At 41.5% G+C, this 16,429-nt stretch overlaps 2 protein-coding genes and 1 long non-coding RNA gene across 3 annotated transcripts; 2 read left to right on the forward strand and 1 right to left on the reverse strand.

Moving 5' to 3' along the window:
- Positions 1-1,232: 1,232 nt before the first annotated feature.
- On the forward strand, positions 1,233-10,525 carry LOC136938359 (guanine nucleotide-binding protein G(o) subunit alpha-like). Its single transcript, XM_067231648.1, has 10 exons — positions 1,233-1,310; positions 1,497-1,632; positions 1,756-1,847; positions 2,815-2,907; positions 3,172-3,332; positions 5,757-5,885; positions 7,694-7,823; positions 8,192-8,263; positions 9,022-9,109; positions 10,056-10,525. Exons 1-10 carry the CDS (start codon positions 1,272-1,274, stop codon positions 10,244-10,246), a joined length of 1,131 nt encoding a protein of 376 aa, XP_067087749.1. The 5' UTR covers positions 1,233-1,271; the 3' UTR covers positions 10,247-10,525.
- A 50-nt stretch (positions 10,526-10,575) lies between these two features.
- Positions 10,576-11,561, reverse strand: LOC136938360 (neuropeptide B-like). The gene is made up of 2 exons (XM_067231649.1): positions 11,252-11,561; positions 10,576-10,941 (listed from the first exon to the last, which is right to left on the reverse strand). The coding sequence occupies exons 1-2, from the start codon at positions 11,510-11,512 to the stop codon at positions 10,813-10,815; spliced, it is 390 nt and encodes a 129-aa protein (XP_067087750.1). The 5' UTR covers positions 11,513-11,561; the 3' UTR covers positions 10,576-10,812.
- Positions 11,562-12,981: 1,420 nt separating this feature from the next.
- LOC136938365 (uncharacterized) lies at positions 12,982-13,822 on the forward strand. Its single transcript, XR_010875267.1, has 3 exons — positions 12,982-13,118; positions 13,226-13,477; positions 13,725-13,822. It is a non-coding gene; the product is annotated as an uncharacterized lncRNA (long non-coding RNA).
- Positions 13,823-16,429: the final 2,607 nt, after the last annotated feature.

The raw sequence follows: 16,429 nt of genomic DNA on the forward strand, positions 1-16,429 counted from the left end.
CATCCATCCAGAGGTCAATTGTGCAGCTTAGTTTCTCTGGCAAGGACTCTGGCAGTGGCGGTTCTACATTGAAATTGACACCAAACATAATAGGAGGGTTACATAAACATGCCCTTACAAGCTAAATGTCTGTTATTACATGCTATATTAATATAACTTTTAGGGAGGAACACTTTTAGTTATGACGTTAAACTATACTTTGTCACGAAATATAGTTGTAGCAAATAGCAAATGTTCGTCTTTGAAACTACCTACAGATTTGAAAATTCCGTTGGCTAATTACAGGGCCTAACCTAAATAATGAAAATAAATATTAACTGAACTTGTAACAGTTTTGTTGCAAAGCACACTATTATGGTGAAATGTTATCTCGTGTTTGTTGCGTTAAAACCGAAATATTGTTGTTGCATAGCAAGCATCATAGCAAAAAGGTAAGAATTAGCCTATACCCATTTTTTTCATTCGCCATTTCACACAATAAAAAAAAACAAAAATGTGCAGGAACTTTAGGCCTATATTTATAATATTATGAATTGTCCGTTCCATTTGGGAGACCCAGTCAGATGAGCTGTCTGTCCCTCTCCCCTTTTTTCACACAGCTTCTGTGCACGGCACCTTCTCAGCAAGCAGGGGTGCCTGCAGCTGCCTGAAGGGGGCGCCAATTTGCCAATTCCCCACACAGTGAAATGATAGAAAAGAGAAAACCGCTTCGCCGCGCAGAGATTTTTATTTATTTATTTTATGATCGTGCGCCCCCCACGTGACATGAAAAAGTGCCGCCCCGGGCGGCTGCCCGGTCCGCCCGTGCCTAAAACCGCCCCTGGACTCTGGTAATGAATCTTGACGGACTGTGTGCAGACAGTGGGACGGCTATGGCCAGCCGCCCAATTTTTGCCCGATTTGGGCTATTGATGCATTGACTTTCTCAAAGGTTATAATGTGTAAACTATTTCCGTCTCAGAAATCGTACATTTATCCACCATTATTATGACATTTTCGGACGTTTCGGAAACTACACTGGAGTTGAAAGTGATATTGGTGATGGGCCCTATAGTTGTCCAATTCAAATTATCTCCAGCCTACCACAGATTAAGCTTGCAATTGTTCAACAGGTGTTCATGTTTTGTACAATGAGCTGCATGACGTCACCACCCTTTCTTGAGGAAGATCCCCGCTCGAACGCAAGACAAATTAAGCCAAACAGTAATTTTGTTGTTCTTGGTGGTAGATACGCCCAAAGGTCATAAACTAGTTAACGTAGAAACAGCAGAATGTTTCGTTGTTTCAATATTCTGTCGGTCCCTGTGCAGGTATCAATTGCAAGTTCTTAATTTCGTGTAGTCCACAATTCATAATATGTAGATTTTCAAAGTGGACACTTTCTTAACTTTGTAACAAACAGTGCTGTTGGTAAAGATACCATTAGAGTAGCGAACTGCTATATTAGAGCGACGGAAATGATTGTATAATGTTTCTGCCATTCTCAATTTTACTAGATGTGCATAGAAATCTGTCTTCACCAAGATGTGAGTGAGGAGGGGAAAAAGGCAAAAACCCTGAGCTCTAAAATCGAACAAGAGTTATCTGAGCAAGCCAAGAATGAGACGAATGTGGTCAAGATCCTGATGCTTGGTAAGCTGGTGCAAGCTAACAGTACCTAAGGAGGATACCCATTGTGGGTTTGAGTAGAGTACAGTGTTATTTGATTCCAATTTCCTTTATGCAAACTATCTGCTTACTCGCTGGGTTGAGTAGGGGCTGCGGAGAGTGGAAAGAGTACCCTGGTCAAGCAAATAAAGATCATCCACAGCCAAGGCTTCTCCAAAGCAGAGCTCCTCAGCTTCAAGGTACATCAGATAGCTCACATGGGCAGCAATTGTGACCTTTTCATAGTTTTGGAAACTTGATGGAAGTTGTTGTCAGCAAGACTGGTGGGAGTGGGGGAAAATGCCTGGTCCCCAGCGTATGTCTTGGAGCAGCTCTGTAGAAATATTGACTGAATGATGAATGACGCACAGTAGCAGAAAGCAGTAGTAGGAAACCATACAGCAAGCATCCTTACCCTAATCTACCATGCTAGGGAATCCCACAACACACACACACCCACAATGTCCTGCTGTGACAGGCTACTTTCTAGCAAGCAGACCCATTGTTTAACATTTCTGCAAAACAATATTTGTAATCTAACAAAATCCCGAAGGGGTAAGAACTCCATGACTGGTGACGTACAAATAATGGTATGAATGGAAGGACCCACCGCTGCCCTGAAGAACATGGGAAAGCTCTTTGATAAATGTGCTGTTGACTTTTACAGGAACATTCCTCCACCAATGCTTTATACAGTATAAGAGGAGTATGTTTGGACAGGGGATAGATGGACTGCTCTGGGGAGCTGTTGTTGTGTCTGGGTTGCCCTAACTCTTCATACTGGGAACTTTCCTGCATGTTTCCAATGAAGTTGTTGTGGTTGAACTTTCCCAGCAGGATATCTTCTAAAAATCTTCATACTGGTCTTTATTTGAATGCCCTTTAGCTATTGTGTTGGAGCTGGACACTCTTCCTTGGGTCCTCCCAGTGCTTTTGTATGGCAGTATGCACATAGACAAATTACTTAATCTTTTTAGCATTTTCCAGTATTTAAAATAGTTTAATTTATTGTTTTAATTTGACGATCACTACTTACATTTACTTGTCCAATGGTTTTTATATCATTGGGTATTTTAAAACGGGCTTTCCCTTGTGGCGTATGAGAACATTCCCTCCCCCCCCCATCACCACGTACGCTCATCTGGAAACACCCTTCTTTCTCCACAGCCTGCAGTGCTTGACAACCTCCTGAAGTCCATGAAGTTTGTGTTGCAAGGCATGAGGATACTCAGGATCAACCTAGCCCATAAGAACAACAAGGTGAGGAGCAGAACAAGCAGTTCACCAGTGTTCTGTTGTTTCAGTGCAACCCCACCTTCCTCTGGTCTAGCAGACCACCTGGAACCCTGAAAGTGTACGTTTGATGCCATAAACCGTAATACCCGGTGGTCACACTAGATGTCAGCCTTTCTCCCTGACAAAAGTCACATTCTCAATAAGAGCCAGATGCGACACAAATCTAAAGTATCATTTCTTTTAACCTCTCGAATCTGTTTTTTGGCTGCTGTGTCTCCCACCTCCCAGGCGCATGCCAGCTCCATCCTCTCCTGCGACCGCTGTTCAGGGGAGGACCTGGAGCTGCTTCCATTCGTGGCTCATGCGTTCTTCTCCCTGTGGGCCGACCAGGGGTTCCGAGCGACGACAGCCAGAGGCTCTGAGTTTGAGCTCAATGATTCAGCTCTCTAGTGAGTACCTTACACGGGCCCACTTAATCACGACTAGCCTGGAGCTGCCTAAGGGACAACCAGGGACAGACGTGCCACTTTCTTGTCAATACAATATGACGGTGGCAACCAGTAATGCATCGTCTACAGGAAATGATTCTTCTGACATTTAGGGTCTCAATTGCAACCACGTTTATGTATTCTGGGACACAGGGCCGAGGGGGTGTGATGATACAGACATGACTGTATTTGAAGCACGCGTGTGTGTGTGTGTGTGTGTGTGTGTGTGTTACTGTGTAGTGAGTAAGGAGTGTACAAGATGTTGTGTAGACACCACAGGAGGTTGAGAAGGGTATAATTGGTCAAACTACCTGCACTGGTTGTGCAAATATGGGCTGTCCATCATCTTCTCCATCAAGGAAACCCATTTTAGGTTTTTCCTGTTTGCCAGTGTGTAATCCGACTGTAAATTTGCTCCTGTGAGTAAGACTGGCAGCCTTTCTAGTGGTCTTTCATAGCTAGTTTGATGGTTTTGTCAATTTTCTTTATGCCTATCACAAAGCAGACCCTATTAATATATTGTCAGTTGTGTTCCAGTAATGGCTTGGCATCATTCATGCAGCCTTTGTGCCAGCATTCATGGGTTGATCAGCTGTGTTCTGAAGCATGAGATGAAGTGTCCTTGGGAGTGATGCAATTATGCCACGCATGCGAGGCGTGTCCGTTTTTTTTTTTATTACACTTTGTTTAAAGTGCCATCAAAACCCAAATTTGGTCTCTCTCTGCCTCATTTCAGGGACATTACTTTTGATGAATGCTGCTGTTGAGTTATCAAGTGAACTGTGAATGCATTAGCATTTTCCTCTGTTCTTCCAAATACTGTATCAGTCAGTGGTAGAGCGTATGAATGTTCTTTGATAAGCCTTCCCCATAGATCCCTGTGTTTTCATGTTGAAGGCAGGAATTTGAGATGGAAAGACAACAGGTGCTGGACGATGACGTGTAGAGGCATGAGTGGCCAGCCGACTCTCAGAGAGGGAAGGATGAGACCATGACACTGACATCATGTCTCTGCCTGGGGGGCTGCACACTAAGGGGACATTGAGGATCCCCGCTCCCTACGGGAGTCCCTCTGGCATTTTGCAGGAGGAAGAAAAGACCGGGATATATCCTGCATGTCCTCCAATCTGTCTCTCTCCCCTACATATCCTACATTATCTATCCCAATGAAGCAAAAATGCTGTGAAAAAAATATTTATTTAAAATAAGAAATAGACAACATCTTGTTTACTGCTACTCTAGTCAGTCAGTCAGTCAGGGTGCTGGTTTCTCCTGTAAAACACATTCATGGGGTAAGTCACTTTGAAAGATACCTTTGCTTTTTAGAATTCATTCACCTCAGCGATGCGTTTCCACACACCAACCCTTTCAGACAGCAGCCCAGCAGAGGACAGCGAGGGGGAGGTGTGTTTCATGGCCATCCTCCCTACTTGGCAGTCCCCTCTCTGTAAGAGGTTGCCAGGTTATATCAACCCCCTACTGGAGCTGAGGCTGCCTGAAGTCCCCGGGGGCCTCCTGTACTCCGGGGCAGCCTCAACTCAGTGTGACTGCATGGCCGAGACGCGTTGATGCATGCCTCTCTTCTGGTGCTTAAATGTGGCACTGACTGGAAGAGACGACCTTGAGGGGGTGGACGTCTGGGCTCCCCTGGGAGGTGATGGGACCAGTCTGGAATGTCACAGACACTTTCCTGGCTGTAGGAGATGCAGAGAGGGGGTGGGGGGGAAAGGGGGGGCTGGTTCAGGGAGGTGTGGCATGGGGGATAAAAGCTCGACTGAGGTCGGTGGTGGTCGTCTTGCACCCTGTCGGTATCCGTTTACTTTGCCACCCGCCCTGATGTGGATGTGTGTGTCATGCCAGCTGGTGCCTGTTGGGTTAGGAAAGTGCTAATTGCTTTTAATTATAAAAGGTCAGTTCCAATATGGCTCTTGCCGTGCGACCCATGCTACGAGGTTGCTTCATTCTGAGTTGCACCTGAGCTCCTCGTAGTACAAACATTTTACCAGATGAAGTTTTCATTTAGCTTTAGCTAAAAGTCTGCTAAAAGCAGTATTGTTCCTTTTTATAACCCTGTTGAGTAGGTCAACATTCATTTTGGATTGTGTTGACATCGAACAGTCATAATTGCTGATTGGTTCTAACGTATACCCTTTCTAAAGTCCCTGTGAAACCTCTTGAGTTCAGGAGCAACATGGAGGCGTGTTATGCGTGTTATGTTTACTAAAAACTCACTCGTCTTGTAAGAAGCCGCATACCCACTTCCTTCTGAGCAACTACATTTACATCCAGCCTGTTCTTTTCAGATTGTATGAAGGTGATTCAAATCATTGGAGTAACGTATGTAAAGTTACTTTGTTTACTTTCTGATGCTCTCTCCACATCTAGTTTCTTTGAGAATTTGAGTCGGATTCTCGCTCCCAACTACATACCCACTGAGATGGACGTACTGAAAGTGAGAGTGCGTACCTGTGGAATCATCGAGACCCAGTTTCAGGTCAATCGAATGGTTTTTAGGTAAGACTTTCTACAAATGTTCCCATCAGTTGGTCTGTTTTACAAATTTTTTATTTACAAATCTATTCCAAAAAAAAATTATATGCGTACATTTAATATTGAAAGGAGTGGAGGCTGTGCTTTCTACGAATCCCCCCCACATCTGCATCACATTACTTGAAATTATTAAATATAAATGTCTTTCGTTCGTGTTGTAGAAAACAGACGGCCATACAAAGTAGTAGAAAAAAGTAGTCGAAGGCAAAATATCTTTCAACGGCTCAAGGCAGCTTGATGGTTTATTTCGGCAAGGCAGATGTACGTTCACAAACATACAGGAAAAGACGACCACATTTCCTTGGACATCTCATTATAAACACCGATATGGGGCACAATCCCCCTCCCTGCCTGATATAATGACATAACCTTCTAGAAGGTTCTTTAACCAGTTCCTAACCACCCCACAACTGCATGTGCATCCTCTGGCTCTTAAAATGTTGATCAACTTCTCTCTTACTGGAAAAGCCCCCTCTACTTCACTTCCCATGTCCTCGCTTCATCTCAACCCCAGTTCACCCCAACATGCTTAACCCGTTCCTACATCCTCCATCTCTCTCGGTTCTGGCCGAACCTACCGCTTCGGATGCATGACTGTAGTTCCTTAAGTTCAAAGATGAACTTCAGTTGATCCCACCTGCTGCAACCTGTCTCGACCCCCTCCCTTTCCTTCCAGGGCCTATCCAATTGATTGAGTCTACCATACACTGTTGAGCAACAACAGCCTATTACACTCAGGATACAAATTCCCTTCCCATACTTAGTTTGCCAAACCAATTCCCCCACCATACTTTCTCATGTTCTGGGTAAAACCAGTTTTGAGTGGAGTTTATTAACTGCGCATGGTTTCTTAACTGCGTAGATAGAAGTCAGACATTTTAGGCCCCAAAACCTGACCTGGTGTAAGCCTCCCTGGTTTTCCTAGCTGTCCCATAATCAATTTCCCACAACATTCATAACACAACTCTTAACTGTTGTGGTTTCTCCTACAGCATATCAAATATTCATGTTGCCAAGTTTAAACTGAAGAACAATCACTGTCATTCTACATTGATTGAGAGCATGTAAAGGGTTTAGTATGAACATCAAATCATGTTTCCGTTTGATTGATGATGTATCATATTCTGTCAATAAGCACACTTGGAGAAAGTATACAATTCATATAGTAAAATGTTTGTGTGTGTGTGGTACTGTAACACCAATGGAATCCATCCCCCCAAGTGTACTGTCTCTTAAGACGCTATTCGCTGGTATTGCTATACAGGGATCTCAGGGGAGGGCTCTTAGAAGCAGGTAACGGTGATGGTGCGCTTCACTTCACGTCTCAGCCAGGGTCACCTGGGGGTTACCTACACCCACTCAAAGCCCCCACAGGACTGGAGGCAGCAAGCCTATGAAATATTGATTTCCAACTACCTTACTGACAATTCTAGAGAAGTAAAATATGACATGTTTACGACTGCTGTGCAGCCCCCGTCGTCCTCCCTACAACCTCTGTTCCCTACCTGTTCACACGCTCATCCTCCCAAAGTACTCATTCAAAACCTACTGTAGGTTTCTCTCGCTTTATGTTGAGAGACCACTGCTACCACAGAACGATGTGGTATCAAATCCTGGAGATTGTAGTATTTCCTACACTGTGATACTTAGGGGGAATATGTTAGAATCCCTCTATCATATGTACAAAGGCTAAAATTGGGTCGTGGTTATGCTGTGTTCATTTACCTCGTGGTCATCATGGCAGAGAAGGTGTGTTTGTGTGTGTATGACAGGATGTATGATTTGGGAAGCCAAACAACCCAGAGAAGGAAGTGGCTAAGCTGCTTTGACAACGTCCAGATTGTCCTGTTTGTGGTGGCGCTCAGCAGTTATGACAAAACCATGATTGAGGACCCTGCCATGGTGAGACACTTCACTCTCAGCCTTAAAGTGGACATTATATGTAGTCCTTTTTTACCTGCTTAAATTGAATAGAAATACAGTTTGGATCCAGTTAATGTAAAAAAGAAAAAAAGACTTGAGTTTCTGAGCTGATTACATCCATTTATATATTCAATAGGCCAATCGTGCTTCAGAGTATAACGTTCAGAGAGACAAATTAAATGGTCAATCTGAGCACCTCAGATTCTGAGATGTCTCATTGTTGAATATGTGTTGTTTTTTTCTTGGACATTGACACTTTTAGCATCTTCTTGTGTAGCACATCACCAGTGTAACTGTCTGAGCCTCTTCTCATCCTCGTCTCTTGTTTTCCCTGTCGTTCACCGTAGAACCGACTCCAAGAGAGCATCGGGCTGTTCACCTCCATCTGTGCCAACAGAGTTTTCTCAAGTACTTCACTGGTAGGTCTTATTTATATATGTTACAAGGGTCCTCTACTGTAACCCACCTGTTAAAAGGACTACATCCCGAGCAATCTTAACTGCCAACATCTCCCAAAAGTGAAGTTAAAGGAACACAAATCCACATAGTCCGTAGGGGACTGTAAGTCCCAGTGGTCCTCTGTAGGGACGGCTTTGTCTGGCCTTTTGACACCATGTCCTGGTGCCGTGTAGAGCCTTGTCGACCGTGGGGGTTAACAACGCAGATCTGAGTGCCTCCTGGTAATCACCTCTGCCCACCGCACTGAGCACAGCCCACCTTGATTGACTCTGACATGGTTAATTAACACCTAGGGCGTGATCGAGGTGTTCGGGAGGCAATTTCGGTCGACTAGAGTTGGCTAAGAGACGCTCTTTATTACACTGTGTAACAAGCTTGTTTAATTTCTCATTTATATTGTGCTATTCACCTGGTGGATGGATGGAGTCACTTGCAGGTTGACTTGTTTTTGTCAGAGTTATTAGATCAGAGCAGGAGCATTGGAGTAACCTTCCAGTCCTCATCTCTCACATGTACTTACTATTGCCTTCATTATGACATCCACACAACACCATTTTACACATTGAAAATATGCCCAAATACTTGCTTGTAATTACATCATTGCATCTGCAAGAGGTCCTTTTATAGTATAAATAAATTACATTATTCATAACCTTTTATTTAATTTTACCGACTGAACTGTACGTTTTAAAGTTGTCATACTTGTCATATCTTTCAGATCCTGTTCATGAACAAAATGGACCTCTTCCAAGAGAAGATTCAATACTCAGGAAGGCACTTGAGGCTATATCTTCCTAGTTATACAGGTTGGGTCACTGTAAACGCTTTTGGAATGTCAACATCTTAGCTTTGATTATCTTCTTTGTCAAGGAAGTTTTTAGAAATGGTTGACTTTAATTATTCATCAGTTTTCATAATTTAAGAGCAAATAAGTTCATTTTTATTTTAAGCTGTTCAATTTCAATCAGATGGATTTATTGATCAAATGTTCAGTGTTTGGACTTACCAGCCCTGTCAAACAGTGACCACTATTATATTACATTATGAATGTCCCTTGGACATTTTGAAGATATATCAATATTTAAATGTGTGAATCATTTATTTTAAATATATACATTTTATTTTCATTAAGTAGTATTTCTCCACTGTGTGCCCAGGGCAAACCTAGTTACTGCTATTGGGATGTGCACTGCAGTTCTTTCAGGAGTCAATCCACAGGAGGCATACAATGTATTCAATACATAAATGCATATGTACCACCCTTTATTTAGAAGTCTCTCTGCCGGTACTGTTTGTTATGGATTAGGATGGCCCCAAGGGTATGTGTTTCTGTCCATTCTTTTGTTCCTGTATGCTGCTTACTGTGACATCTGAAGTCCCTCTGTCATCTTGCTGTAAACCATAGGCTATGCTAACACCTCACTTACATACTGTATCCATAGCACCATGGTTGGTTGTGACACTGCACCAGGGGCAGAAGCACACATATTTCAGTTTTATCTGAATAGAGGGCTTTTTCAGAATCGAGTCCCTCAGGAGATAAAGATACTGGATTATCATTCTTTCCCTGGGGGCTGATAATAAGATGAAGGCCTGCCTGCTCCTTGCAGATTTTCTTAAAAAGCTGACTTGTTGACTGTTAGCAAAGTCCTGTGAACCAAATAGTGTCATTTTTTCGTAGGAGTGCCGCTGTGCCAGAAGGACACCAGTCATGCAGGCGCCATCACAAGTCGGTCTGCTTTGTCCCCACAGGAGCCGACCGTGACGTAGACGCTGCTGCACGTCACATCACTGCTCTGCTCGTGGCCTGCAACACCACACTCAACAAGAGGGTGTTCCACCACTTCACTACCGCCACTGACACCAGTAACATCAGGATGGTGTTCCAGGTAGCTATGGACACTGTTGTCAAACAGAACCTAGCTTCTGTCTCTCTGTTGTAGGCCCACATAAGGTTGTCTATTTATAAATTGTTGTTGTTTTTAATATGTATAAATATTTCTTTAATGTATTTTTATTTGTGTAAACAAAATGGGTAGACCGGCTGTTTGTGGTTCTTGTGGGTCATCATGTTCTACCTTCAGTTGACATTTTTTTTAACCCTAAATGGGCTTTGTCATAAAAGTATTTTAAACTGAATGTTTGGCTGTCAAAACTAATATAGTTTGTGCTGCAGTGGTATTTTATAAATACATTTTTATTGAATAAAACTTTTATCTTTTCTTTTGCCATTTTTATTTGTCATAAGGTAAATCATCAATGCCACAGAAAATGTAGGTGCAATGTAAGTTTAATTTAATAATTACCAACGTACTCATTTCAGGTATGTACAGTACATTCTTAGACATAACATGTAGATATTTTAAAGATAAGTGCAAGTAAACGTTTGGAAGAAAATGTTTGAACACTTAGTAAGAATGTAAAATGAAGACAGGAAAAAATATCAATCAAATCTTTTATACCATCAGTCAGTCCTTGGTGTTCATTTGTCAGAACTTGGCGCGTGGGTTCAGGCGTCCACACAGTCCGATGAGTCCAGAGACACGAGCACGTCTGCTTTACACTGGAAATAGCCGGTGCCGTCCAGGGAAAGCTCGCAGCTTTGCAGATTGGGTGTAATATCTTTAAGACAAATAGGCTGTGAAGGAAAAAGAAATAAGGTCAGCAACATAATGTAAATTTAATGATGGTAGAACTTAAATGTCACATGTCTACTGATACGCGTAACATTTTTTACGGTGTAATATTGCAAGTGTTAGGCTACGGACCATTAAAATGTCAGGGTGCATAATTTCAGTTAGGTATTATTAAAGGAAGTATTTGGTTTGTATAGTTAAGTTACTTTTACGCACGATTTAGACTACGCCTGAATAGACCGCTATCAGAAACTTGCAGTGCCGTGCCACTCAAAATCTCATCGATAGTTTATGAAAAAGTTCATGACTTACCATAGTTTTTAGGACCGAATTTTGACGACTGCTGCTGTCTGGAAGCACGCTGTTCATTGTAGAATCTCTGCTGTCATTCAACTCGGACTCAGCCCTTTTGATGTACGGTGATCGCCGGATACCAGACAGCAAGCCTGACGCCCTGCCAACGGAGTAGTAGCTTGGACCAGCAACTTGCTTGTACCACGCTTCCACTGGTTCATAAGACACCAGGATGGAGATAACAGCCATTACTAATGCAAGTTTAATGGACCTCTCCATATCTATCCAGTTGGCGATCACTTGCGCACTTGTATTTTCTCCTTCTGGTCTCCTAGGTTGCAGGATGTCTTTGTATTTTTTTTTGCCGATGTCCTGTCTTATATAGGCACCTCGTGATCATATTCACATTTCGTCAACTACACTGGAGTGGGTGATTCGTGTTTCTGCTTGATAGAATTTCAGTCAGGGTTGACCAGTTTACGCTTTGGAGAGCTGGGGAGTTGGCCAGTGTTGAGGGAGGGCAAGAAGACCGACAGCTTGCGTAAACATTGCGTAACGGTTATAATAGCCGATGAGTTAAATATCTTGCGCATCTGCATCCAACACTAGGCCTACATGCACCTTTCTCCTGTTCAGTCGTTTTTTCCTGTTAATTCGTTTTTTTTCTCAAACCATACTTTACTTTATTTTTGCAAATTTTTTGGTAGATTAATTTAATTCATGCTCATATATATTGACACCATCCCTTTGGCACGGCCTTTGGCAGTTACATGGCATTAACATGCTGTAGGTAACTGTACTGTTCTATGCATCTCAACATGCAGGCACATAGCTCTAACTATGCAGGACTCACTGTACTGAGATTCTGGGCACAAACAAGACATCACTAAAGAATAAAGTACTGGCAGAATAGTGTGCATGCATTATACCTGCAAATTGTGTTGTCTGCACACAGTATGCATCAATTATTTTTCACTACAATAATAATAATAATAATAATAATAAAATAAAAATGCTTTGCTCATAATGGGTAATGCCCTGACCCCTGACCACACTATAGCAGTTATGAACGTGTGCTTAGTTGGTAGAGTGGGTGTTAATTGGGTCACAGTTTCCTCACCTCCTGCCACGCTCGGTTTCCTTGCTCTGAGATAGAAAGCTTTGAGGCTCTATGTTCAGTCTGTGGTGACAGTGACCTAAATAGGTGACAACCTTACATCAGGGGACCACAGACTGGTGTCTGTTTCTCTGGGGGTATGAAGCTTAACAGAGGTTCTCATTTTATCTACCACTTTGTGCTTGTGTGAGTTTTCTGTCCCAGCAGTGTGCTGTTGTGACTTCAGAGATGTGTATTGGACACGCACAACGCCATTGGTCGCTGGCCCTTCTCTTTTTGTCTGGTAAGAAAACTGAACTAATTAGATAAGATGAAAGCCTACAAATCTTAATGCATATGTGGTGTTTTGAGCTTGTGAATAGGTAGCATCCAATCCAGTATTCCCAAAGCTAATGACCACATTAATGAATGTTGTTCCAGGTGTTGTGTGTACCTTGCCTGGGTGGAATGTGGAGTATCAGCCTGAACCAATTTATGCCGTTAAAGGTTGTTCCGTTGTCATCCCTTGTTTATTTTCCTATCCTGTGAACCAAGTAGTGAAAAGGGTGATGTGGAGTCACAACGTTTCTGATCCCCTTAAAAAAATAATATATGATAGTAGTGTTGGGAAACACCCCACCAAATTTGTTTACCTTGGCAATAGAGTTAACAATTGTTCATTTCAAATAACCCAACTAGAACATAGAGATTCTGGGATATATAAATTCAGATTTGAGACTGACAACAACCAATGGACTGGTGTTGTTGGCTCAACACTGAAAGTGGTTGGTAAGTCTTTTAATATGCATTCTGTGAATTTCAAGTATTTCAATACATTTTGATGTGTCATATTCTAAAGACTTTCAGTCAGACTTACTGTGTTTTCTATTTTTTAGATTTAATTTCCGTCACAACATCCAGAAATGGGACAATAATAGAAGGAGATTTTGTAAACATGACCTGTAAGAACATCTATGATGGTCCGCATAGATCATCTATTGAGTGGTCTAAGAATGGAGTACCTTTCTACAATGGATCAACACTGTACATTAATAATGTATCCCTTCAAAACTCTGGAAGCTATGCTTGTATGCTGAACTATAATAGCCGTCGAACACTTTCAGAAGTCTTCCATGTCAATGTTGAATGTGAGTAGCTTACTGAAGGTTTATAAATCTTAAGCTAATGCAAATGACCATACACACAAATATTTTAAAGGTGTATAGTATAATACATTTTATTATTATTAATACCATAACCATTTTCACTTTGCTGTAAAATAATTTGACAACGTTCTAATCATTAATTATCCTAAAGTCTTAAAATGAAATACTGGAATTTATATTTGTGATGTTAATATTTAAAATAATATCTACTGACTGGGATCTTTTTCAGATGTGCCAAAAAACACGTCAGTGTCAATCAGTCCGTGTTCAGAGGTAGATAAGGGTAGTAATGTTACCCTGACCTGCAGCAGTGAAGCAAACCCACCAGTCCAGAGATATGCTTGGTTTCTAATCGATGGCAGCGTTCACCACAGACTCACATCTCACTTTGAGCTTTATTTTTGGGATGTTCAGTCTTATTCTAGTGGACAATACTACTGTGTAGTTAACAACAAACATGGGAGTCAGAATTCATCAACAGTAACTCTGGAAGTAAAAGACATTCACGGTACGTTTTGCAAACTGTCATTTCACATACAAAAAAACTCTAAACTGTACAAAGACCCTAAACTGCAAATTTTAAAATGTTTTGCAGAGGACCTCAAACTCATATGGATTATTATTATTACGTATTTGCTACTGACTGTCACACTGCTCATGATCATTGTTTATATGAAAAGGTAGGTATACTGTACGGCATTGTCAAGTTACATCCAACACAATTACGGTTAGTCATTTGTTTTTCTTGTTTACTTTCAAGATATAATTGTTTGCAAAATATTCTTGGTTTGTCTCCTCAGAAGGAAGATATTGTCTACTACTCCTGACATAGAAGAGACTACTGAGGTGTCCAAACTACATTCACATTTAAAACACCCAGTTTTAGACTATACTGTAGTCACAAATAGAGCGCAGACCTGGTGATCTACATGCTTCGGTTATTGTCAAGATCCTTCAGGTGGAACGTTAGTCTAGGGATAAGTTACTACAAAATGTATTTAGTAGTAACTTTAATAGTAACTTACTTTTTTTTCTTAGAAAGTATAATTGACAGTGTTTTCTTACAATTATGTCACTTTTATATGAACAGTAAATAATACTAATTGATATTGTAGCTATTCAGGTAGGGATGTGAATAGAGCTATGGTATTGCAGTTTATTGGCTTTACAGTGGAAGAGGGTATACAAAAAGGGGATTGTCTAGGGGTAAATACATGTTAACATTGATATTGGTTTGATAACACAGCCCTCTGCTGACATCCAACTACCTTTGCAAAAAACCCTGCATACCCTTGTCTGCTTGTGTACGGAAGAACTTATACAATATAATAACATCTACTTGCACCAATAGTTTTGAAGCATGACTTTGAAGTGATGGGGAAAAAAATCCTCCTAAAATGTACTATCAGGGCATGCACAGTAGCTTTATGTGCTCATTCTAGCACTAGATAGTCATCAGAGTCACTAAACCAAAGCTAGGGTGATACATGAAAGCACTTGTGACAAAACCTATGTAAGTGGAAAACTGCAACTGCAGAAACTTGAAGCATTGATTTTGTATTATCTGTGTGGTTGTTATAATGAGGGCAAGGCTATTAACTGCCTGAGAAAGGAAATAAACATTGATTTGACATTTTTGGATGAGAAGGATGTACTACATTTTTGCATAGCTTTGTCGGTGCTACTGCTTTCAGACTCATTTGCCTACATTACAGAATGTGGTCTTTCCGTATGACTGTACATAGAGATATATGCACGCTGAGAGCCCTGTTGAGGAGAGCGAGGAGGACCCAAACCAAATCATCTACACAACAGTGTACATGACCACAAAACCACAAACGTGAATAACAGTCTTGCATTTTTTCACTACCAGTAATTGCTACCAATGTTGAAGGATATATGACATGATGACCCTCTTTCTAATCAACGTCCTTTGTTCATGTCCTGTCAGTCTGCTGCACAGTGAGGAACACCCTACGATATACAGCTCCGTGGAACAACTCAACTTCAGTTTAAGCCCTGCTGAGGTTCCCTTGTCTGATATTTATTAAGATGATTGCAATTATACGAAGTTACGACTTTGCTCTAAGTTTAACAATGAATAATAATAATATAATCGACTCCTGTATTGTTTGTTTTGATTCAGGATCCCTCTGAGGAGCAGCAGACCTGTGAAAGTGTAGCCATCTACGATGCTGTGTTCAGGTAACACTTTCCAACACATTATACAGGGCCTGCTCTCTGGTCCAAAACCTCCAAGTGCTGTAGACCTTTCCAACATCACAGAAATACTTGTTTGTATAGTTTGTAAGTCGCTCTGGATAAGAGTGTCTGCTAAATGACTAAATATATAAATGGAAAATGTTTTGCATATTGTTTAATACTTATGCAGTCAGTCTTCGTTTGGTGTTTTTCATTTGGTAATGTCTCAAAATGGACTTGGGTCTACTGTTTGACCAATTTTCATTGTTTCTTATCTCCAGTAGTGGTCAGTGATGACCCAGTGACAAACACCTGGAGCTGAACAACAAGCGTGGATGTGTTCAGAGAAAGTACAATTGACAAATAACAGTGTTACCATGTGTTGCTTTTTTCCAAATCTTTTGCATTATGTATTATACCAAACGTTCTAAAGATGGCTTGAGATTGTTTAATACTGGAAATAAACAAATTTGATTGTCCAGTGAGTTGTTGCAATCGACTACCTACCAACACATAGCCTAACTAAACTCCTTGAGTGTGTGATGTGACCGCCCACACATCAATCTCTCTACAATAGAAACCAAACCATTACACAGTAAACTTTTCATCCAGTTCCAACACCAGAACTCCTTCCTGCCCAGAACCCTGTAGCACTTCCCAGAACTGCTGATTATGCCGATGGCCCAGCTACTGTGCCTTTCCCCTGGAGCGCTAGCCTCAGTAGTGCTGCCC

The sequence above is a fragment of the Osmerus mordax genome, assembly GCF_038355195.1.
Source record: "Osmerus mordax isolate fOsmMor3 chromosome 3 unlocalized genomic scaffold, fOsmMor3.pri SUPER_3_unloc_4, whole genome shotgun sequence".
NCBI classification, from domain to species: Eukaryota; Metazoa; Chordata; class Actinopteri; order Osmeriformes; family Osmeridae; genus Osmerus; species Osmerus mordax.